Source organism: Schistocerca piceifrons, chromosome 8 (genome assembly GCF_021461385.2).
Source record: "Schistocerca piceifrons isolate TAMUIC-IGC-003096 chromosome 8, iqSchPice1.1, whole genome shotgun sequence".
Lineage (NCBI taxonomy): Eukaryota > Metazoa > Arthropoda > Insecta > Orthoptera > Acrididae > Schistocerca > Schistocerca piceifrons.
Window position 1 is genome coordinate 120525962 of NC_060145.1, and position 26741 is coordinate 120552702.

The window sequence follows — 26741 nt, forward strand, 5'->3', positions numbered from 1 at the left end:
CTTACCAGGCACTTCCTGCCTAGACCCCGAGGCTCTGGATACCCCCACGGATACCATTCCAGCACCACTGACCCCCTGTGGCTGGTGTGATGGAGCTGTCATTCCCATGTTCATTTCCAGCTCTACTCTCCAGTGCCAGCTGACAGGAGACTTCTGGCTTCTCCACAGAAGCCATGGACGTCATGTTTCTGGGTGACACACACTATCCCACGTAGTGTGGAAGGAGGGAGGTGGGGTGAAGGTGCATTCTATCATCGTCACCCTGCCACATCTACCGCAGTGGCGCCATGCTGGTCATGACCATAACAAGGCTCATCTTGTTACGATTCAACTCACCTGCACCTCACAGCATAGATCTGGCCATCAGGAGGCAGCACAATTAAACAGCAATGCAACATTGCAGTGAGGTTGGCACGCACATCCCATGCACAGATCCACCTAACGAATCCAACTGGCAGCCTACCTATTGTAATCCCAGAGCAGAGGGCTATCTTCCTCATTCTGTTATGGTTCATTCATATCCATACTTGAATCCACTCTTGGGATGCATGCTATTTGTTTGGACTTGGTCTAATTATGTACACAGTCTTCGTATATAACTTATGTTTGGTGTTCTCATTCAAGTAATTTGGTTATTCTAGGTGTATTTATTTGTGTGTGTTACTGCAACTGCCTTTTCTTATTTTTGTTTATTGTTCCCATTCTGGAATTTCTATTGCTGTGGTATTAGTTACCACTGTAACACACAATGCAGGGGCTGAAATTATGACACAATCAAACAAATAAAAACAGGTGACAGAAAAGACAAAACTGAATATATAATGAAGAGCTAATTATTCAGAGCAGGTTCACTTTTGTGACAAGAGGAGTAGATCTGAATATGCTCAAAGAATGGAAAACAACAATCCAAAACTGAAAATCTGAAAGTACAATTGGTATGGAAGATTGCAGGAAGATCTAGTTTAATCAGAAAAATTGAGACGGGAATATATCTGACGCAGAAGAGGTCTTCCCACGTAAATGACAGAGAAGTATGCATGCAGTCAGTAAATCTGCAAAGATAAACTGGATAAGGGAAATAGGGGTGATGAGAAAAATAAGAAAACACACACAGACACACAACTTTAGAAAACAGGATGGAGGTCAAGTGAATAGACAGATAAAATCCTTATGATACACATACACTGTGAATGAAAAGTAGGAAAGTAGAGGAATTATAATTGCAACTCACTTTGCCCTTCAATATTCAGATTTCGTTCTTTAATGGCTGCTGCCAGTTCCTTCTCTTCAGCTTCTTGTTTTCTGCGTGCAACAGCTTGTCTTCTAGCTTGCATTTCAGCTCGCTTCTGAAATAAATAAATAAGTCCAGTTTCACAATTGCTTGCAGACAGGGTTTGGCATTTTTACAATAGCAACAGAAATTCAGAGAGAATGCTTTATACTGAGATATATCAAACAAGTGACAACTTACTTTTGTTGCAACAGCTTTCGCCCTCAATTCTAAAGCTTCCTTGTTGCTTGTACTTGTTGCTAGCATCTCATCACAGAATGCAATACAATCATCAAACAATGATAGGCGAAAACTGCACTCAGCCGCACGAGACAGTGCCTTTGGGTAGCCTGGCTGAACCTTCAGAGCTGCACGACAGTCTGCCAGACATGATCTGAAACAGATTTGTATAGTGGCCAGAATACATTAATGACATTTTTAATTTGAGCTGTAATTTAATCATCTCTTCCTAACAAGGATACAAGAATTTCATTAAACAGGCACTTGGCAGTATTGAGTTAACATACTTTCTTTGATACAAAAGCAGTTTCACTCAAATGACTTGTAACTCACAAATGAGCAATACAACAGCTATTACGTAAACTATGGAAAATTGAAGATCATTATAGTCAGGTTAGTCACTAACACATGTTTGCTAGCTAAATAATAACAATGTGTTCTCTTGATGAAAAATGATACAATCTGCTTTGAATTAGAGAAACCCAGAAAGAAAGTGGAAAATGTCAGAGCTGCGAATTTAATCATTTGCAGCACCTCATTTACATGTTAAACAGATTACATCAAATTATTTTGACAAGTCAGGGAGGAACACACAGACACTTGCAATGTAGTCTACATCAGAGATCATCTCATACTTGCTCGCTCAGATTAGAGGACAATGAAAAAAGCAAGCCAAATTTAAATGAATGCAAAATCTCCAAGATTGGCGATCTTTTACAGAAGCTCAAAATTTTGTGCGGAGTTCAATGCAAGACGATTATAATAGTTTCCATAATGACACTGTGCCTCAAAACTTGAAGACAATCCAAAGAGATTCTAGTTGTATGTAAAGTATGCTAGCGGCAAGAAACAATCAATGCCTTCTCTGCACGATAGCAATGGAAATACTATTGACAACAGTGCTGCTAAAGCAGAGTTACTAAACACATCCTTCCGAAATACCTTCACCAAAGAAGACGAAGTAAATATTCCACAATTTGAATCAAGAACAGCTGCCACCATGAGTAACTTAGAAGTAGATATCCTTGGAGTAGTGAAGCAACCTAAATCACTTATTAAAAGGAAGTCATCCGGTCCAGACTATATACCACTTAGGCTCTTTTCAGGGTATGCTGATGCAATAGCTTCATACTTAACAATCATATACAACCATTCGTTTGACGAAAGACTGGAAGATTGCAGAAGTCCCACCAATATTCAAGAAAGGTAGTAGGAGTAATCCACTAAATTACAGGCCCATTTCATTAATGTCAATATGGACCAGCATTTTGGAACATAAACTGTGTTTGAACATTATGAATTACCTTGAAGAGAATGGTCTATTGACATGGATTTAGAAAACATCATTCTAGTGAAACAAAATACCTCTTTACTCACACAAATTGGTGAGTGCTACTGACAAAGGATTTCAAATGAATTCCATATTTCTAGATTTCCAGAACTGCGTGCTTATGGAGTATTGTCTCAGTTATGTGACTGGATTTGTGATTTCCTGTCAGACAGGTCACAGTTCATAGTAACTGACAGAAAATCATCGAGTAAAGCAGAAGTGATTTCTGGCATTCTCCAAGGTAGTGTTATAGACCCTACACTGTTCATTATCTACATAAAAAATTTAGGAGTCAATCTGAGCAACCAGCTTACGTTGTTTGCAGATGATTCTGCTGTAAAGTCTAGTAAAGTCATTAGAAGGTCAAAACAAATTGCAAAATCATTTAGAAAAGTCATATGTACGGCGCAAAAATTGGCAATTGACCCTAAATAATGAGAAGTGTAAGGTCATCCATATGAGGCTAAAAGGAACCCATAAACTTCATTTACACGATAAATCAGACGAGTCTAAAGGCCATAAATTCAACTAAAAACCCAGGAATTATAATTCTTCTTCTTCTTCTTCTTCTTCTTCTTCTTCTTCTGTGGTGCTACAGTCCAGGAAGACCTTGACCTTCCCAAGGAGCTTCCGCCATCCATCACGGTCACATGCTACCCTCCTCCAGTTTCTGCAACCGAGCTTCTGTATAGGTCTTCTTCCACTCCATCCAGCCATCTTGCTCGACGTCGACCTCGCCCCCTTTGTCCTCCTGGGTTACCAAAGAGAATCTTCTTTATCACCTCAGACTCCTCCATTCTTGCCACATGACCCACCCATCTTATCCTTCCTGGTCGTATGATTTTTGTTACAGGAGCATCGGCATATATAGTGTACGATTCTCCATTGTACCTTTTCCTCCAGTGTTCTCTCTCATACACAGGGCCAATTATTCTCCTCAAAACTTTCCTCTCAAATCCGGCGAGCAGCCTTGCATCCATTTCCGTCAAGGGACATGTTTCTGAAGCATAAGTGAGAACTGGTCTAAAAAGGGTTTTATAAACGTGAACTTCGTTGGGCGGCTGAGGAGTCTTGACTGGAATAAATTACTCAAGGTGAAATATGCCTTATTTGCTGATTTCAGCTTAATTTTAATTTCAGTTGAGATGTCATTAAAGCAAATGACTGTGGAACCAAGATACCTGAAGCTATCTACTCTTTCAAATGTGTATCCACTCACAGTGAAAGTTGACGGCATATTGGGTTGATATGCTTTCCCACAGGCCATGTTTTTAATTTTATCTTCATCATGAGACCCATCTTCTTACTTGCTTGACTTAAGGCTGTAAAAGCTTCTTCCAGTGCTGGTACTGCCCGTGCTATGATGTCTATGTCCTCTGCATATGCCAAAATCTGCACTGAATTGTAAAAGATGGTGCCCCTGGTCTGTAGACCTGCTTCCCTAATCACCTTTTCTTCTTGTTTTTTCCCACGAGGTCTGAGTGCCAGCCGCGGTGGCCAAACGATTCTAGGCGCTTCAGTCCGGAACCGCGCAACTGCTAAGGTCGCAGGTTCAAATCCTGCCTCGGGCAAGGATGTGTGTGATGTCCTTAGGTTAGTTAGGTTTAAGTAGTTCTAGGGGACTGATGACCTCAGATGTTAAGTCCCATAGTGCTCAGAGCCATTTGAAGCATTTGAGGTCTGAGTAATTTCCTCGAACTCGAATGTAGCTTCTTACATCAGACATCATCATTTTAACCATTCTAAGGAGTTTTCCATGTATCACCATCTCCTGTAAGGCATGAAACAACTGGTTTCTATTGATGCAGCCTTAAAGTCAATAAAGAGGTGATGTGTTCCACTTCTATACTCAACAGTTTTCTCCAAAATTTGATACAGGTTGAAAATCTATTGCTGACCTTCCTCACCAAAATCTGCACTGACTTGTAAAAGATGGTGCCCCTGGTCTGTAGACCTGCTTCCCTAATCACCTTTCTTCTTGTTTTCTTTCCCAGGAGGTCTGAGTGCCAGCCGCGGTGACCAAACGGTTCTAGGCGCTTCAGTCCGGAACCGCGCAAATTTTACTCTCATTTATTATGTTTCCTTCTTCATCTCTAATCAAATGAGCAAATTGTCTTCTAGTGTTGTTTACTTTTATAAAGAACTTCCTTGTTTCATTCTTCTTCTTGGACAATTCCATACATTCTATTTCAGCCTTAGTCCATTCCCTTTTCTTTCGGTGATGTGTCATCTTTTTGCCCCTCCTTTTCTCTCGATAATCCTCCAACAAGCTTCTTGTGCAATTAGCCTGTAATGTCTTTTGGTATGCAGTGTTCTTTTCTTCAGTCACACTCTTCATCAAACCATGTTGGGCTTACTGATTTCCTCTCCATCTCTAGTGTTTCCTTAGCTGAAATGTCTATAGCTCTTTTTACAGTCAACCATTTTTGTTCTATGTCATTACTGTCTCGCATTGTTCATTGTTCTTGATCTTGTTCCAGGGCCTGAGAAACTTTTCTGACAGTATGATTCGTAAGTTTCTGTTAATAGCAGTGCTGCAATGTTATACTGTTCTTTCCTAGTATGTCTTTCTTTCTCAGCATTTGATATCCTTGCTCTTATCTTGGCCATTACAAGAAAATGATCTGAATCCACGTTAAGGCCACAAAAGTTTCGAACATCCAACAAGTTAGATTTATGCCTCTTGGTCTATCAGTAAATGATCAATTTGATTAATGGTTCTACCATCAGGTGACTTCCATGTGCCCTTGTGTATCTCCTTATGGAGAAACCTGTTAGATCCCACTATCATCTTCCGGGAGGCTGCAAAGAGAATCAATCTTATTCCATTATCATTAGTGGATCCATGTTTACTATGGGCTGGAACATGTCTTCTCTTCCAAGTTATGCATTAAAATCAACCAGCACTATCTTGATGTCACTCCTTGGACATTTATCATAAGCTTTTTCATGGGCATCATAGAAATCATATTTTAGGTCTTCAATAGATTCTTCTGTTGGTGCATGTACATTAATTATACTATAATTAAAGAATCTTCCTTTAATTCTAATTACTGATAGCCTTGGATTAATGGGTAAAATTCATCACCAAATGTTTCAGAACTTTATGAACAGGGAAACCTGTACCAAACTCATGTCTGTTATCATCACAGCTATAGAACATTTCCAATACCCCACTCCCTGTCCATCGAATTTCTTGGATGGCAATAATGCTCTCCTGAGCTTCCCCTGCTGGTCTAATAACAATTACGAACAATTAAATGTTGTGGGGAAAGCGAACCAAAGACTGCAATTTATTGCCAGAACACTTACGAAATGCAAAGGATCTAAAGAGGCTGCCTACATTACACTTGTCTATCCTCTTTTGTAGCAGTGCTGCATGGTGTGGGATCCTTACCAGATAGGATTAATGGAGTACATCGAGAAAGTTCACAAAAGAGCAGCACAATTTGTATTATTCTGAAATAGGGGAGAGAGTGTCACTGACCTGATACAGGATTTGGGGTCGACATCATCAAAACAAAGGCATTTTTCATTGTGGTGGAATCTTCTCATGAAATATCAATCACTAACTTTCTCCTCCGAAAGTGAAAATATTTTATTGACGCCAACCTAATCATCATAATAAAATTAGGGAAATCACAGCTTGGACAGAAATATATAGGTGTTCGTTTTTTTTCACGCGCTTTGAGATTGAAATAAGAGAGGATTATGAGGGTGGTTTGATGAACCCTCTGCAAGGTACTTAAGTGTGATCCATGTAGATGTAGAGATTAGCACAGTGCAAAACTGATTTTGAAACAGTTTGCATTAGAGTGAAATTGACAGAAAATGACCATTATATTAAAGTAGCAAAGTTAAATTATTTTAGCAAATGAACAGAAAATAACGATGAGAAACTAAGGCTTATACTGAAATAGACTTCTACTTTGGAATTAGCATGAAAGGTAATTCAAACAATTCTGTCTTAGGCAGTAACAAAGCGATCAACAGCATACAAATATGGTTTCCATTTTTGTAACCTTTTGTTTGTATAATAGATATATTACATGTGGGGCAGCAGATTTGTAGTGTCACTGTTACTATGCGACAAGGCCTTGTAAATTACTTTGATGAGCACATAGAAAGTAGCCTAAAACTTGATACTCGCAACCTACATTCTACATGTCCACATTTCAGCTCTTGTAAACTGAAAAATAATCTAAGTAATACTTCAAAAAAAGAGTAAGGAAATCACAAAGAAAAATTAAAAGATCAGTGCAATCAATAACAACATATATTCAAAAATTTGTTGCTTCAAACACAAATACTTTCATAAAGCACATCAATTTTTGCTACTCTAACCAATTCTCCTCTAAATTCTATTTCGTGTTAGTTACTATTCTGAATCTAATTGTTCTAATAATTCAAAGTACTGACTGTTGCTTGCTTAAAAGTGGTAAATTTTTAATACTTCACTTGCCATACAGATTTAGAATACAACGGGAACCCCACAAACGATGTTATACCGAGAAATGATGCATTTCAATTTTTACAGTTTTTACAAAAGTTCACTGCTAACAGTTTTATAATTTTGTGGTCTTAATGTTCCTTGATAACACTCAAAAATGTCTGTAAACAGCCATCTGATGGCTCGTGTTCCCAGTTATGGATAACATCGAAATGCACTTCATTAAAGTGCTTGGCACTTTAATTTTATTTACATGTCTTATTAATAATAGTTTCTTATATAGAATATAATTCTGCACTTTCTATACTCTGGCTTATATTTAACAACACAATAATCTACTAAGTACTTTCGTTCAAAATTCACATTTCTTGTAAAGTAATGAAGATAATTTTACCAAACCTTCTATATCCTATTTTTACATCAAAACATATGTATTCTCAAAATATCAGCTTTGTATTTACTTTCCCTGCCAAATCTGAAACTAACATAAAGCAAGTGATTTTTGTGGAAAATATTTACTGGGTTTTGCTCAAACTTTGTATTTCTTCTATCTATGTCATTCTGCACTATTCTATGAACAAATTACAAAATTATAACAATACCTAATTTTTGCAACACATTTTGTGGTAGATTTACACACAGACGCTGTGCTCTGTATGACCTTGGTGTTGAGCAGAAAGAACAAACTGACTTTGACTTATACACTGAGCATATGTACAGGGTGGCGCAGGGGAACGGGAAATTTTGAATGTTACAGTTGGCAGCACTGTAGCGCCGGCAGATGTTCGAAACTTTGCACAATTGATGTGAACGCATTGCCATTTAGTAATCATGGAGAATTGGACTGGTGCGGAATGTGCAGTAGCTGTGGGAGCATTTTACAAAAATAGTGATAGTGCGACTGCTGCGCAGAGAACATTTCGACAGCATTACCAGCTTGGACGTCATGGACGTGTCCCATCTGCGCATGCGATTACAACGTGGGCGGGTAATTTTGAAGAAACAGGATCTGCCTTGAAAAAGAAACCTCCAGGTGGCATTCCAACGGTACATACCCCAGAGAACATTGAAGCTGCTAGAGCTGCAATCGAGAGAAGTCCTCGCCGCTCCGTTCGACAACATACATCTTCGCTAGGGATTAAGCGATGAAGCTTACAAAGAATACTGCACGAATTAGACTTCCATCCCTATAAGTTGCAGATTGTGCAACACTTACATGAACGAGACCCAGCGTCACATATGGAGTTTAGTAGCCAGATATTGGCTAAAATCAACGAGGACACGAATTTCCTTGGTAACTTACGGATATTAGACGAAGCCCATTTCCACCTGAACGGATTCGTGAACAAACAGAATTTTCATTATTGGGCACAGGACAATCCTTGTGAGTTTCACCAGCGACCACTACATAGCGCCAAGGTCACAATATGGTGTGCTGTATCATGTCATGGTGTTATTGGCCCTTATTTTTTTTAACATGAGGATGGTAGTGCAGTGACAGTAACATCCACTCAATATATTGAAATGCTTCAAACATTCTTTACACTGAGACTGTACGAGCTTAATCTTAACGTCGAAAACATGTGGTTTCAGCAGGACAGAACCATGTCACACACTGCTCGACAATCAATGGCAGCAGTTCGTCAATTGTTTGGAAGACCCATTATTTCACGTAACGGTGACATTGCATGGCCTGCGAGATCCCCTGATCTTAGTGTGTGTGACTTATTCCTGTGGGGATATCTTAAAGGCAAGGTGTACCGTACACGTCCTGCAACAATCCATGAACTGAATGAACTGAAGAACATTGAAAACAAAATCACTGCCATTCCCCAAGATTTGCTACACCGCGCATTCCAGAGTTTTCATAACAGGCTGTGAAGAGTGTGAAAGCCAAATGGGAGCACATCTTTCTGATGTCATCTTTAAAAAGTAAAGAGACACTTTTGGACATTTTGATTGTAAAGACATACTGAATAATGGCATACTGAATAATTCACTTTCGTTAATAAATTACTAGTTTTATGAATTTATTCATGGAAATGACGTTATTTCGAAATTTCCCGTTTCCCTGCACCACCCTGTATATTGTGACATTTGTCTACCATCACTGCGTGATGCATGTATTTGGCAATTTTAAATGATAGTCATTAAGATCAGGCACTTTCAGTGCAGCCTCAGTAGGTCAGACTTGAGAATGAAACTGTTGGGTCGAAACTCATCGCCAAAAAAATGTACTGCAACTGTGATAGATTTGTAATAAACTCTTCATGAAGTTTACAAATGTTAATGGGAATTGCAGACACAAAAGCAAACTTTTCAGTAGAGAAAAAATGACTTGTTGACTTTAGTAGAATGAATCGATGCACTGAATGAACCACCAGAGACTGGAGGAAATCTATCAGAGCAGAGACACAGAGGTTAAACAAGTAAAATTCACATAAATGTCTGTTGAATACATACAGGAAAGGGAGTACAAGGCCTGAATAAGACATTAATTTGATAGGTTTCCAAACTTAGAGATATTCAACATCCACAAAATGTGATAATAAGGGTCACAAAATGTGAAGAACTTTCTGCAACATATGTAAGGCATTACTCATGGATGTCAGAGGAAGCTAGTCAAACAATCAACAAGGGGTGCAGCTACAAGTTACTTCACAGTACGATAGTCGCAATAACTCAAACCATCAGGTAGCATGCACCCTGTATCTTTCGTCAAACAGTTTCTAAGTGCTCTCTTGTCTTTGTGGACTGGAAAAATGAAGACTGACTTTGTCACAGGTTACATGCATGAAAAGTTATTGCACAAGCCATCAGAGCTGTAGAAGACTGTAAAAATAACCAACATTCTGAATGTTGTGTGTGTGTGTGTGTGTGTGTGTGTGTGTGTGTGTGTGTGTGTGTGTAATGGTGGGGGGGAGGATGTGGATGGGTGTGTGTGTGTGTGTGTGTGTGTGTGTGTGTGTGTTTGAGGTTTACGGGCGCTAAACAGCGGGGTCATCAGCGCCCAAACGCATAAAAACAGGAACACAGGGGGTGGGGAGTGTGTGTTTGTGCATGTTTTTCTTCTACAACTGAAGGAGGACTCTGTCTGACAGCTTAGCATACTTTTAAATGTGCCTGTCTCCCCCTCAATGCCTCCTCTAAAGTGGTAAGTAGCAATGTATCCTATTTCATATTGTTAATATCGTTGTTATTCCATTCCGAATTTCTACTGCCTGATTATACCTGTAATTTTTCAGAAAAAAGTGTGCTGCTGCTCTATTGTTGAAGAGCTGGGCATTCAATGAATCATCACTGCATTTCTGGCGAAGACCTTCTGTATAACTTATGATGGCAACACGATATTTTTTGCACTTGAAGTTAAAGTTTCCATCTTCCTTGTATGTGGCTGCTAATTCTGTAAAGTACAGAAAGTTTAATACTTTAGTAATCATGAAGTAGATCTACAAACTGCTCACTTACTATTTAGCAATAATGATGTTCACAACTGTAATGGTCATAACCATCATATCAAAGGGACAATAATGAAATGAAAATCACTACATACATTAGTCTTTAGACAGCAGATAGATTTATATTTTCTACACAGTGCTATGTAATGAGAAAATTATTAGTGATACTGGAGCATAAGGTTGACAAATGAGGATGATGAAAAAATAAAACAATCAATGGAAGAAAACTGTTTATCCTGCAATGGAAGAACAGCTACATCAATAGCAATAAAAAAAATGCTTTATTTTCATCTTAAATGCAATGCACTTTTATTTTATCTCATGAATGCCAGTGACTTTAATGTTACAGACTTGGAAAGCTGTACTGGAGAATATGTCAGTGAAAGGCTTTGTGTTTTCCAGTGACTGACAATCCTACTCATCAGCCAACATTATGACAAAGTGGACACCTTACAAATCCCAAGGCAAAAAGATCTGGCAGTGCCTTCCTTTGATCTGTAGACTATGAGTACAGGCATTGTTTAAATGACTGTACAGAGTGCTTATGTGGTATAGAGCAGTACCTGTGTTATTATGGATGGCGAATGAAACAAAAGGAAGAGAGAGGGCTGTAGTGATGCATAGAATAACATTAAAATTTAATTCACAAACGTAATTTTAAGTTTACTGTCTAAAAGAAAAGGAAAAAGATGTAAAGTAACATGTGATGTTTCTCAGTTCCATGTCAATGATTGCAAACAAACATTTGCTGGTTACAGACTTGGTCAATTGCATCAGAATTATTCTACTGGTGTTGTCGCTTAGTCTGACGAGAAACTTCCACATTGCACGCACAATAAACAACCTGATACTAAGGAAGTTATTAATGTGATGTATGGTAACATTTGTAACTACATATTGCATGTACTTCAAAAACAAAATTGTTCTATTCAAGTTGACATATTGCAAAAGGTGGTGCTAATTTTGAGCATTTGAATATAGTAATGAAATATACGAATACATGGGATTCCATCATTATTATCAGGGAGAGAATATAAAAGCAAGCACTTAAAGTAAGCCACCCTATCAACTCTTTCATTTATTGAGCTGCTTATAAAGGTTGCCTTTTATCAGCAAACTGTCATTTAAGAGAATAATTGAACAAAAATAATCATATAAAATTAAATTGTAAAATAAAACTGCCTTCACTCTGAAGATTGTTTTGAACACAACAGAGCTTTAGTAGATATGGTTCTATTGGAGCTGATACGATATTGCCTTCCTTTGACCTTTGAACTGACTTATTCATCCTGATTTAGCAGACCTACAGTTCAATGTAGGCTCCAAACTACAGAGCAACTTGGCATATTTCACATTAAAAAAATCATTTCCTGAGCTGAAAGAAGCAATAAGTGAAAAAAAATTTCTGAAACCAACAACATAGGATTTTTAAACTAGTATTCATTCACTGTGACCAGCTGAAATAGAATTTATTAAATACTATGATGAATTTTCAAACAAAATACAAGCAATTTCAACTTCAGACTGAAATCTAAGTTAAATCAGTTTGTATCAGTGGTGCAACTTGGTGGCAGCACACAGACAGCTCTTACTGAATAACAACAAGGGTGATTTGAGATTTATGCCTTTAGCTAGCACCAAAACTGTTGTACATGCTTTAAGTCTTTTGCCAGATGTGGAATAAACACACGTGCGCACACACAAACACACACACACACACACACACACACACACACACACACACACACAGCCACCATTGTCTCTGGACACTATGACTCAACTGTAACTTTGTCTGAAGTGAGCAGTAACCTATGCTGGAGTGGGTAGCAGGGGTACAGAAAAGATAGGGTAGAGATGGGGAGGGATAGGGGGAGGGATAGCACAGTAAGAGTGGTGGGAGATGTCAGCACTGCCTGTGGGAGTGTGCAGGGACATGGTGGGGACAGGACAGTGGGATGCTAGGTGCAGCATGGGAAAGCTATGATGGGAGGTGAAAGGGGGGGGGGGGGGGGCTAAGACAGCACCAAGGGGAAAGGAGAGGTAAGTGAAAGGGGGAAAGACTGAGCTGGATGGATAGAACACATGTAGTGCTGGTGTGGGAACAGGAAAAGGGATAGGCAGGTGGGCTGAGACTACCAAAGGTTGGTGCCTGGGGAGTGATGAGCTCAAAGTGTATATTTTGCAAGGTGAGTTGCCATGTGTGCAATTCATAAAAATGGTTTTCATCAGAAGAATCAAAGTGGCACAGGTTGTGAAGCATTAGCTGAAGTCAAGCACATCATGTTGGATGGCATGCTCAGCTAATGGGTGATCCAGCTGTCTCTTGGCCGCAATTTGGCAGTGTCATTCATGCAGACAGGCAGCTTGTTAGTGGTGAGGCCCACACACAATGCCGCATAGTCAATAGATTACATGGCTGCTTCCACAGGGTGCCCTGTCTTTGATGGGATAAGAGATGCATGTGACAGGGCAGGGGTAGGTGGTAGTGGGAGGATACACAATGAGAGGTAGTTGAAACCCTGGTGGAGAACACGTTTCAGTCGCCCCAATTCTCAGTGATACTGGATACTGAGTTACAAGGGGGAGTGTGGGGGTGCTTCTTTGTGGCCAGTGAACAGGTATGTGAAGGATTGTAGGTGACTGGAAAGACAAGGTGGGGAGGGTAATTTCAGTCTGCAAAGGCCTCATTGAGATGCTTGGCATATTTGGTGTAGGACTGCTTGTCACTAGAGATGCAACAACTGCAGGTGGCTAGGCTATATGGAAGGGACTTCTTGGTGTGGAAAGGGGGAGCTGTGGATGTGCAGGTATTGCTGGTGCTTGGTAGGTATTATGTGGATGAAGTATTAATGTAGCTGACCTTGATGTGGAGGTCAACATTGAGGAAGCTGGCTTGTTGGGCTGAAAAGGACCAGATGAAGCAAATGAGGAAGAAGGTGTTGAAGTTCTGGAGGAATGTGGGTAGGGTACCATTACCATCAGCCAAGAGTATGAGGATGTTATCAATGAATTCGAACCAGATGAGGGGCTTGGAATTCTGGGACACAAATAGGTTGGCATAGGATGGTGTCATGTGTGTTCTCATATGGCTGTACCACAGAGCTGTTTGCAGGTGATGCCTTCAAAGACGTTTTTGTGTATTCGGCTACAGCGGGTCATGACAACCAGGAACAAGGTTGTTGGTTTGGAGTTGGTCAGGCATTGGGAAAGAAGGCATTCAATAGCGGCAAGGCCATGTGCATTGCAAATGTTAGTGTAGAGGGAGGTGGTGTCGACATAAGTGATCAGAAGGATACTGGATGGTAAAGAAACAGGAACTTGGAGAATCGGTAGAGAAATTGGTTAATGTATTTTGTATAGGAGGGTAGATTATGATAATAGGCTACTGGGTTGGTCTATCAGTGAGGATGTAGTAACTAGCCACAATCGGACGTCCTTGGTGGTTGGATTTATGTACTTTAGGATGTTAGTAGAAGGTACGAGTGCAAGGAGTAGTGGGTGTGAGAAGGAAGATAGATTCAGCGTTCAGCGGAGAGGTTTTGGGATGGATCTGGAGATTTGAGAAGGGAGTGCAGATCCTCCTCGGTTTCTGGAATGGTGTCTTTGTGGCAGGACTTGTAGGTGGCAGGTGGCAGAGTCTCTTCAACAGGTAATCCCTGCTGTTCTTAACCACATTGGTGTAGCCTTTGTCAACTGGTAGGATTACATCGTTGGTATCAGTTTTCATATTGAGAAACTTGGGGACAGATTCGGGGCCCAGATTCAAGGTTAGGAAATCCTGGAGAGTTTGTAGTGTGTCTGCAAGGCAGGATTTGTCAGCTGTGAGGGTATGTGGAAAAGGTTTGATGGAGGCTTTTGCAGTGGTACTGGAGAGTAGTAATCAAATAGAGTGAACAGTTTTTTGATGTGGTGTTGTGCAGGCTTCTGCAGTTCATTGAGAGCGAGCTTTTCAATCTGGGAGATGGGATGCAAGAATTGGGGATTGCAGAGCAGGAGGATTTTACAGGTGGAGAAGAGGTAGTGCAAGGAAGCTTGGACCTGATTTATATGGTTTTAGAAGACTAAGTTGGTACAGACCACGACAACAGACAGGTCATTGTAGAAGAAGGATTTGCAATCAGGGTGATTTGATGCTAAACAACAACGTAGGAACAGTATGTGGAACTGGGTTCTGGCTAGAAATAGGGAAACTTTTCTGTGTTGACAAAGACAGAAGGAAAAAGGATCAATACTGGAGGGTAAAAAATGTGTAAAACAGGTGGGAATACAAAAAAACTGAAAACCAAAGGACTCCTTCCACCAATCCCCATTTTCTAAGGGTCCTGTAAGACAATGCATTAACACAACAGGCCCAATAACTGTCTATCATACCACAGAACACATTTACAGGGATGTGTTCCTGAAGATTTGTCTTCATAAAGGCTTGTGGGTTTTCTTAGACCACCAATGTGAGTTATGAGAGTTACTGATGCAGCCACGAGTGAAATTGGTTTCATCAATAAATGCAATTAATTGAATTACTGGGTGATTTGCAGTTAGCTGACAAAATTCTAATCACCCTTCTCAAAGCTGTTGAATCTGCAATAAATGATATGCACAGGTGCCATACATAAATGATGTCCACCAAATTCTTGTATGTGGAACATCGATACATGTGGAAATTCGGTGTTTGCTTGTTGAAGGACAATGTTCTACCAATTGAATAATGTCTTCTACATCATCCACATACAGTTCAACTGCACAACTGAATGAGACATGACAGCTGGGCACTATGCCAGACTCACACAGTTGAGTAAAAACACAAATAAACGCTCTTGAATCTGGTGCTCTGTGGCTACCATAATTTCTACTACAAGCAGCAGCAGCATTTTCATTATAAAGTCTGAAACAAATTTCATACCAGCATACTCAAAACTTGTAAATATGTGTGGCATGCTTAAATAACAGAGCAGAGTTGACCAATAAATCATGATCACAATCACAATTGAAAAATTCAATCATGTAAATTCAAGGATTCCACCTCGAAGTTAACGACACAATTCATCAGAAGACAAATATGTGCACTAGTAATTACCTATTGAAGTTTAGGTGTGTGTTAGCATTTTTCATTTTACTGTAGAAGCAGTGTGTGTGATAAATGTGGATGTTGTTGTAGGTTAGTGAGTTTGGAAGAATCATGTCAGGATTGTTGGTGGGTGTTTCATTGGGATGACTCTGAAGCCAGTAAGGTAACAGATGAGACTCTCCCACGAAGTTGTAGATTATGCCATTGAGACAAGAGAGTCGTGGAACAAGGAAGAAAGATTTGTGCCCTTCAGGTAGAATTAAAAATAGTGATTTTTGTATAATACAGACTAAAGGGAGAATGAGATAACGGAGCCTGGGGAAAGGCAACAAGTAATAAGCAAAAGCAGAGAAGCTCAGGAATCACATTTTCAATCCCTGGGTTAGCAATCATTTTAATTGGTTACTTGAAATACAAAAAGAGCCTCCACCAATTTTTGAGCACAGCGGGACTCATAGCAACAGCTTAATAGCTATGTCGGTAGAGAAGTCAATTAGGAAGAAAAGACTGCAAAGTAGCAGGCACAGGAAGGGTTTATGCCATTGCTACAGCAAAAGCTACGTATAGTATATCAGATCACAAGCATAATAAAACCTAGTACCAAGCTTTGCCAGAACATAAGGGCTTTATGAACATATTTCCATGAAAATCATATACTTACAGTACGAGCAACACGAAACAACCTGGCTGGCAACTTAGATTATAGCAATAAATGTGTATAATATAAAGAAAGGATAGATTGCCCTTATCATAAAGAAAAAAAGTTTAGTTGTAGACAGGCACAATGAAAACAAACTTAACACATTAGTGTTTGGCCAAATTCTTTATCAGGAAAGGACACACACACACACACACACACACACACACACACACACACACAAAAGAAATCATTGACATAAGCAAGGTTGGTTGGTTGGGTTAAAGATTAAAGGGACCAAACTACAAAGGTCATCGGTCCTTTGTTTCATAAAAACACAGAGCAGAGTGAAACTATCCACCAGTCAGGCGAAGCACGAAAAGAAAAATTTCGGGGGAAGAAAAGCCCCATAGTCCATTGTAAGACAACACGGAAAACAGAGCACAGCAACAAAAACAACATAGAGAACAAAGGCAGAAGGAATTAAAACTGCACAGCAGAGGACTGGGGCTGGCTGATCACGAAAATAATAGGATGAGCCAGCAAAATAATAGGATGAGCCAGCCACTCTGCAACACGTTAAAACCTCCAGCCTAAAAGTTTAGGGCGGAGTCGAATCACAACACAAAACTAATTAAAAGAGAGAGCTCAAAAGAGGGTGATATTAAAAAAAAATTTAAATGGACCTATAAAAGCCGCTTGCGCGAATAAAACTTAAAACCCAATCTGCCATAGAGACATTGTCACCTAAAAGAGATGATAAAGCACCCTGGAGATTAAAAGTTCGCCTGAGGGCGGTTAAAAGAGGACAGTCCAACAATATATGGGCCACCGTCATAATCGCACCACAGCGACAATGAGGGGGGTCCTCTCGACGCAGCAGATGACCATGCGTCAGCCAAGAGTGACCAATGCGGAGCCTACAGAGAATCACAGAATCCCTGCGAGAGGCCCGCATGGAGGAACCCCACACGGTCGTGGCCTCCTTTACACGTCGCAGCTTGTTGGGTACAGACAGGGTGCGCCATTCGTCTGCCCACATCCCAAAGACCCGACGGCGTAACACCCCCCACACACACATGACCTACATATCGCAGCTTGGACCGGAATTCCAGTCTGAGCTGCCAGAGATGATAGCTATGTGTGTGTGTGTGTGAGATGTGCTTGCTAGTGAGAATGAACGTGTATGTGTGTTTCGTTTTCTGATGAAGGCTTGGGCCAAAAGCTAATGTATAAGCGTCTTTTCATTGTGTCTGTTTGCAACTTAATGTGTCATCTTTATGATGAGTACCAATCTATCTTTTCCTTATACTGCCCTGACCTGGAGCTTCCGGTATTAAGTGACCTGGAGATAACAGGGGTGTAAACAGCACACATTCATATGAGATTTATGGTGGTTTTGCAGTGTCTTAACTAACCCTGAGTTAACACAGCTGTCAGCTGTGTAAATACAGAACAGAGTGGATTTCTTTAGATGGAAAAAAAGTCTCATATCTATACTGTACTTGCTGTTGGAATTGGGAGACGGGGATATATAAATAATGGCCTGCACCTGAATAATAGGGGGAAGGTCAGATTAGTTGTAAGGGTAGCCAGAAGCACTCAATGCAAAAACCCTGTTATTACCTGAGTCAGAGGGACACATTTTTTTGGTTAGTGTTAGATTACAGAGAAACAGTCTTGAAATAAAATAGGTTACCAGGTATACACATTGATGTAAACATGAACTTGATGAACCATACTACTGAGCTGCTCACTTTTGCTCTTCATATTGTTGTTGTTGTTGTGGTCTTCAGTCCTGAGACTGGTTTGATGCAGCTCTCAATGCTACTCTATCCTGTGCAAGCTTCTTCATCTCCCAGTACCTACTGCAACCTACATCCTTCTGAATCTGCTTAATGTATTCACCTCTTGGTCTCCCTTTACGATTTTTACCCTCCACACTGCCCTCCAATACTAAATTGGTGATCCATGAAGCCTCAGAACATGTGCTACCAACCGATCCCTTTTTCTCACGTTGTGCCACAAACTTCTCTTCTCCCCAATCCTATTCAATACTTCCTCATTAGTTATGTGATCTACCCATCTAATCTTCAGCATTCTTCTGTAGCACCACATTTCGAAAGCTTCTATTCTCTTCTTGTCCAAACTATTTATCGTCCATGTTTCACTTCCATACATGGCTACACTCCATACAAAAAATACTTTCAGAAATGACTTCCTGACACTTAAATCTATACTCGATGTTAACAAATTTCTCTTCTTCAGAAACGCTTTCCTTGCCATTGCCAGTCTACATTTTATATCCTCTCTACTTCGACAATCATCAGTTATTTTGCTCCCCAAATAGCAAAACTCCTTTACTACTTTAAGTGTCTCGTTTCCTAATCTAATTCCCTCAGCATCACCCGACTTAATTCGACTACATTCCATTATCCTCATTTTGCTTTTGTTGATGTTCATCTTATACCTCCTTTCAAGACGCTATCCATTCCGTTCAACTGCTCTTCCAAGTCCTTTGCTGTCTCTGACGGAATTACAATGTCATCGACAAACCTCAAAGTTTTTATTTCTCCTCCATGGATTTTAATACCTACTCCGAATTTATCTTTTGTTTCCTTTACTGCTTGCTCAATATACAGATTGAATAACATCGGGGAGAGGCTACAACCCTGTCTTACTCCCTTCCCAACCACTGCTTCCCTTTCATGTCCCTCGACTCTTATAACTGCCATCTGGTTTCTGTACAAATTGTAAATAGCCTTTTGCTCCCTGTATTTTACCCCTGCCACCTTCAGAATCTGAAAGAGAGTATTCCAGTCAACATTGTCAAAAGCTTTCTATAAGTCTTCAAATGCTAGAAATGTAGGTTTGCCTTTCCTTAATCTTTCTTCTAAGATAAGTCGTAAGGTCAGTATTGCCTCACATGTTCCAGTATTTCTACGGAATCCAAACTGATCTCCCCCGAGGTCGGCTTCTACTAGTTTTTCCATTCGTCTGTAAAGAATTCGTGTTAGTATTTTGCAGCTGTGGCTTATTAAACTGACTGTTCAGTAATTTTCACATCTGTCAACACCTGCTTTCTTTGGGATTGGAATTATTATATTCTTCTTTAAGTCTGAGGGTATTTCGCCTGTTTCATACATCTTGCTCACCAGATGGTAGAGTTTTGTCAGGACTGGCTCTCCCAAGGCCGTCAGTAGTTCCAATGGAATGTTCTCTACTCCGGGGGCCTTGTTTCGACTCACGTCTTTCAGTGCTCTGTCAAACTCTTCATGCAGTATCGTATCTCCCATTTCATCTTCATCTACATCGTCTTCCATTTCCATAACATTGTCCTCAAGTACATCGCCCTTGTATAGACCCTCTATATATTCATTCCACCTTTCTGCTTTCCCTTCTTTGCTTAGAACTGGGTTTCCATCTGAGCTCTTGATGTTCATACAAGTGGTTCTCTTATCTCCAAAGGTCTCTTTAATTTTCCTGTAGGCAGTATCTATCTTACCCCTAGTGAGATAAGCCTCTACATCCTTACATTAGTCCTCTAGCCATCCCTGCTTAGCCATTTTGCACTTCCTGTTGATCTCATTTTTGAGACGTTTGTATTCCTTTTTGCCTGCTTCATTTACTGCGTTTTTATATTTTCTCCTTTCATAAATTAAATTCAACATTTCTTCTGTTACCCAAGGATTTCTACTAGCCCTCGTCTTTTTACCTACTTGATCCTCTGCTGCCTTCACTACTTCAACCCTCAAAGCTACCCATTCTTCTTCTACTGTATTTCTTTCGCCCATTCCTGTCAATTGTTCCCTTATGCTCTTCCTGAAACTCTGAACAACCTCTGGTTCTTTCAGTTTATCCAGGTCCCATCTCCTTAAGTTCCCACCTTTTTGCAGTTTCTTCAGTTTTAATCTACAGGTCATAACCAATAGAGATTGTGGTCAGAGTCCACATCTGCCCCTGGAAATGTCTTACAATTTAAAACCTGGTTCCTAAATCTCTGTCTTACCACTATATAATCTATCTGATACCTTTTAGTATCTCCAGGGTTCTTCCATGTATACAACCTTCTTTCATGATTCTTAAACCTAGTGTTAGCTATGATCAAGTAATGCTCTGTGCAAAATTCTACCAGATGGCTTCCTCTTTCATTTTTCTCCCCCAATCCATATTCACCCACTAAGTTTCCTTCTCTCCCTTTTCCTACTCTCGAATTCCAGTCACCCATGACTATTAAATTTTCGTCACCCTTCACTATCTAAATAATTTCTTTTATCTCATCATACATTTCTTCAATTTCTTCGTCATCTGCAGAGCTAGTTGGCATATAAACTTGTACTACTGTAGTAGGTGTGGGCTTCGTATCTATCTTGGCCACAATAATGCGTTCACTATGCTGTTTGTAGTAGCTTACCCGCATTCCTATTTTCCTTTTCATTATTAAACCTACTCCTGCATTACCCCTATTTGATTTTGTGTTTATAGCCCTGTAGCCACCTGACCAGAAGTCTTGTTCCTCCTGCCACCGAACTTCACTAATTCCCACTATATCTAACTTTAACCTATCCATTTCCCTTTTTACATTTTCTAACCTACCTGCCTGATTAAGTGATCTGACACTCCACGCTCCGATCCGTAGAACGCCAGTTTTCTTTCTCCTGATAACGACATCCTCTTGAGTAGTCCCCGCCTGGAGATCCAAATGGGGGACTATTTTACCTCCGGAATATTTTACCCAAGAGGACGCCATCATCATTTAATCATACAGTAAAGCTGCATGCCCTCGGGAAAAATTACGGCCGTAGTTTCCCCTTGCTTTCAGCCGTTCGCAGTACCAGCACAGCAAGGCCGTTTTGGTTATTGTTACAAGGCCAGATCAGTCAATCATCCAGACTGTTGCCCTTGCAACTACTGAAAAGGCTGCTGCCCCTCTTCAGGAACCACACGTTTGTCTGGCCTCTCAACAGATACCCCTCCGTTGTGGTTGCACCTACGGTACGGCTATCTGTATCGCTGAGGCACGCAAGCCTCCCCACCAATGGCGAGGTCCATGGTTCATGGGGGGAGGCTCTTCATATTATCGCTTGGAAAAGGAAAATTTTGCATAAATGATAATGCTGGCTGAGTGGGTATGGCAGATCTTGCACCTGGGTCTTCCACAGGGATATGATTCCTGTGGCAAGCGGTTGGGACTGAGAGTGGTGTAGGGATGGACCAGCATGTTGTGGAAGATGGGTGGGCGAAAGAACAGCACTTTAGGAGGGGTGGGAAGGATCTTAGGGGCATGACGGTAGATAATCAAAGCCCCATCCATCAATCCAGTACTTCCTATTCCAGTTCTGTCACAGACTTATCCCGCCCCATCCGAGGCCAGGCCACCTGTGAAATTAACCATGTCATATACCAGCTCTGATGGAATTCAACAGCTTTTTATCTCGGTATGAATATCAACTGGCTGTCCACCAGGATGAATGGGCACCGCCAAGCTGTGGCCAAGAGTGAAGGGGACCACCCTGTGGCACAACATGCAGCTGAATGTTACATGCTTGATTTCAATGCCAGCTTCACAACGCAGGCCATCTGGACCCTCCCCTCCACTGCCATCTTTTCTGAATTGCACAGATGGAAGTTCTCCTTTCAATATATTATCGGCTTCTGAAATCATCCCAGCCTCAACCTATGATAACCTACTGTTCCCACATCCTCCACTCAACAGGTGCCACCCCCTCTGTTGTACACCTTTTCCCAATTCATGGGCCCACACCATCATTGTGCACTGCTCTCTATCAGTGAACCCACTGGTCTTTTCCTCCTTCTCTGCCCATCTTCTTTTCTCCCCCACCCCCCTCCCCTCTCCCAGAGCTTCCTAATACTGTGCTTTGTCCTCCCACAGTCTAGTCCCTGAATGCTCCATCAGATAGGGCTCTTTTCTCCCCTGTGACTGTGTGTGTTTCCTTTTCTGAAGAATGCTTTGCCCAAAAGCTAATTATTTAACAGTTTTTTCGTTCTGCCTGTCTGCTACTGTGTGTGTCACCTTTATGGTGAGTAGCAATCTAACCTTCTCACAATACTGCTGATTTTCCTACCTGGACTTCCCATGATCAATATGAAGTTGACAATTCTTTGATGCTACGAGGTGTCCCAACATTAATCCTTTAACTGCTCTGGACGTGTTAACATGCGCACCTTTGTACCTGTCCTTATGTGCTCTGAACGTGTTTACGCACGCCACCAATCCTTCTACCTGGTACTCCGAACGTGTCTACAGGCAGACAGAATGGTAGAGCACTTGCCCTTGAAAGGGAAAGGTCCCGAGTTCAAGTCTCGGTCCGGCACACAGTTTTAATTTGCCAGGAAGTTTCACAACAGCGCACACTCCGCTGCAGAGTAAAAATCTCATTCTAAATTGTAAAAATAACTGGCAACAGTAAAACAACATCAAATGAATGTACTTCACGTTGGTATACTCTAGTGGTACTAGGACTAGGCAAGTGATCAGCTGGAGAGGCTGTATGTATTCTACTACACTACTTGTGGGTGTAACAGCGGTATATAATCACACTCAGTATCAGAATAGCGAGCAGAGAGGAAGCCACTGTGGGAACAGTTATGTCAAGTAAAATATTGTGCTTTGGACTCCTGTCATATACGGGTGGCAGCTCAATGATTTGTTTCTGTTCCTGTGCCATCAACTGGTCCAAGTATTTGGGTAATTTGATGTTGTTAGTATCCAGAAGAACTGATTCGATAGGATCTGTATTGAGAGAGAACTTAAATTTACACAATGAATAATAGGAATGGTTTGATAGTAGAAATCAAAGTTTCTTTCAACTGTGTAGAGAATTGAAATTCATGTCCCAGAATATAGCAATGGGATGATTTGGATAGAAGTGCGTTAATTATCCGCTGAAACTCAGTATATATGTGGGAAGAAATTCTAACCGTAACACACAAGTGAAACTAGAATGGGGTACGAGACATTGGGGTACAAGACATTGTATAACCAGCTGGTTCTTATGTGGTAGACAAAATATGCATCAAGTCGATTATAAATTGGGAAAACATCAGTGTTTAGTTTCCGCTAATAATAGAGGAATTACACAAACAGGAGATAATGGTGTAGTTGAATCAGTACTTACTGGCAGTTCTGCAACTATGCAGCAGCCAAAGCTGGGTCCTTTGTTCACCAAGCTATGTACTTGCAAGTAATTTTCAGAGAACAAGGAAGATGTAAAACCTGCAGGAATGTGTAAAACCTATATCATTCCAATTCAAGCAATTCACAGGAGACAGATACCAGCAATGAGGAGAATAAGTTTGAAGTAATCTTGAGTCAAATTCACAGTAATGCAGTTATAATACAGTGGTATAAAACTAGAAGTGAGAGAATATATCATTTGAAGAGGGGGGCCATCGTTGTGTTGAGATATTCATACAGGTAGAAAGCAAGGATTTGGTAGGGATCAAAATTCAGCTGAGATTATGTTGTAGGGCAGACTGTATGGCCGACACTAATATTCCACTTGGGCATGAAAGGAGTTTATGCTGTAAAACACGGTTTGTAACACATGGGATATCATTAAAGTTGGTTTTGAATGGCATCCACATCGCAATTTAGTATGCTGCAAATGAATTCATAAAGAGGTAACAACTAGAGAGGGACCAGTCAAATTTGTTGTGTATGAGACAGTAAACTGTTTTCAACATGTTCCAAGGAGAAATGGAATCCACAAGAGAATCTTAATTGTGTCACTCATGTGTAACTATAGAAGCTGAATTCCGTTGCCAATGGGTACTTGGAGATCATGTGTGGCACAGTGTTAAGTTGTGCTTATTCAATGGCGGCTGAATAGTAGTTGGTTCAGTCTTGCGGAGAATGTGATATTATTTCTGCCGAGACTTTCCAAACAATGTATGAGCATTTTCTATTACAGTGGCTTCTGACCTGCACTTTTGTAGCACATTTTCAGATTTAGTAAGCTCTGAACGTAACTTCGCCATCGCTGACAACGGTGAAGACTATGTAGTGACAGCTGTCTCAACAAAGTAAAATAATACTAATGTGAGACAAAATCAGTCAGTAGTAGAGGTAGATAGTAAAATATGGAGGAATAAGTAAAAGAGCAAAATGAGACTTTTAGGGCATACAAGATAATTATGGGACAACAGGGAGAATGTAACACACAAATGTGAAAGTAGTGACACATTAGTAGCACACAGATCATACACAACTAAGTTACAACTGCAGAGAACTACATTAGAGCACACAGTGGTGCACAGAGGAGATAAGACGTCAGTTGTGTGGCTGGCACTGTTCGAAGAAGACCAGTTATCCGTGATAAACAGGCTATTGCTCATAACAAGCAGCTCAGTGGGGAGAGATGTTCTGTCCACGCAGCAGTAATACCGAACTATCATGCTCAAAAACCTAGGAGACACATGGGCAAATTTACAACAATGAAACATATTCAATACTAATAAAAATTACTTGTTAATTGGGGCCCAAATGAGGTGAAAACATACAACAGAATCAACAATATGGCTCAACAATATAGTGACAGAAAATACTGAGAGTGCCTCTCGCTAAGACTTAAGATTTGTTCTTAATTCCTAGACTGTAAACTGTACAGAGGGGCAGAACATAAACTGCAGTAACAAGAACTCATTGGTTGTTGAGGAACAGTTTTACTGTGCACTGGCTTCTGTGCTGATTGGTTCTTTCTGAATTTTGCTGGATCCACTACTGAAGATAGTATATTGCTACCTTTATACTAGGGTAAGCAGTCAAAATAATCTACAATGTTGTGATCTGGTAACTGTAATTCGACACTTACAGATGACATGAAATGCAATGCCTAGAATGATCCGTCCCAGGTGCATGTAAATTTCTTAGTTGTCATGTTTCTTTCAGCTAAGGAGCTGTTGCAACCATGTCATGCCTGCACTGTTCTGGTGAATTCTCTTCAAAATAAACTTTAATATTTTAACAACATGTTTCACTTTGCTGAAATTTATTCTGAGTGGCAACTTCTCAGTCTCAAATGGGGAACATATTTTCGGCCACAAACAACTTCAAAAGGAGACAAACCTATTGTTTCATGTACCCTAGAATTGTATGACGAACTTTCATATGACAATATATGATCCCAGTCTGTATACAAACTGTTCATACAATACGACAACATATTGGCTATAGTTTTATGAATGCGTTCAACCCTAGGGTGAAATGGTATAGTTCTCGACTTATTTTGTCCCTTGGTCTATTATAATGGGCTGTTGATCCCTAACTGTATTACTAAATGAGTAACAAATACTTTTGTAACTGACTCAGAGGTCATATCTTCGAATGGTATCATAATATGATAGTGAGAGAAATGGTCTATGATAACAAAACATATCTGTTATTTTGAGCTGTTACACGGAATGGTCCCACGATACTGAATACTACAATTTCAAAAGGTCCTGTTCCTCAGGTAAAGTTCGAACAGGTATCCTTGGTCATCATCCATGCACTCTCTTAGCCCAAGGGAGACAATTTTCAATGTCATCTGCATCTTTCTCACTGTGGCCACCAATAAAAGTGTGCAACGTGCACTTGCACGGCACTTTTTCCATTATGACATGCCTTTATGTTATTGTTACAGTGCACCTGTGTATCCAGTCTCTAAGAAGAATTTTCTTATATAAAAGTCATCTCTTGTAATAAAATCTGGCAAGGCAGTCAATCTTACAATCAGCATCGGATTCTCTCGAAGCCATGGCTCACTCTTCTGTTCCAAGCCACCACACTAATAAACAGATGATGATTATTATTATTCACAACAAATAAATTAATTTACTGTTTTAATTATCTTCAAATCTAGTACTAACATGATATTCCAAGTGTTGCCAAATATTGTCTTTTAAGATCTTTGATGAGTTCCTTATATTTCATATGCTGATTGAGTCACACAATAAAGATGTTTGAAATTTTCACTAAATTTATTTATTTTTCTCAAAGTTTAGGCATAACTCATTTACATGAAGTCATTTAACTAGTGTTTTGAGAAACACTATTTGGTCTTCTCCCTAAACTGCTGCTTGATTTAGTAACTGTACCCGGCAAAAAGCTTCACATTTGACGTATCATTTAAAACTGCATGCTGCAGAGAAATGGTGACAGCCTCATTTTTTCACTGGAGTTCTTTTGTTACAGTACATATTTTCTGATTTAGTGTGTTGGCACATAACAGGCAATAAAGCAGACAACAGATGGAGTTGATGAAAACTAAGAAATCGGGTAATTAGTAAT

General features: G+C 40.2%; 1 protein-coding gene across 1 annotated transcript in view; it reads right to left on the minus strand.

Moving 5' to 3' along the window:
- The window catches only part of LOC124711499 (DNA polymerase interacting tetratricopeptide repeat-containing, protein of 47 kDa), a 78532-nt gene that overhangs the window by 35426 nt on the left and 16365 nt on the right, over positions 1 to 26741 (minus strand). Inside the window, exons 3-5 of the mRNA XM_047241612.1 lie at positions 10522 to 10693; positions 1472 to 1664; positions 1232 to 1346 (exon numbers count right to left, since the gene is read on the minus strand). Coding sequence (XP_047097568.1) covers positions 1232 to 1346; positions 1472 to 1664; positions 10522 to 10693 — 480 coding nt within the window. The remainder of the gene's footprint in view (positions 1 to 1231; positions 1347 to 1471; positions 1665 to 10521; positions 10694 to 26741) is intronic.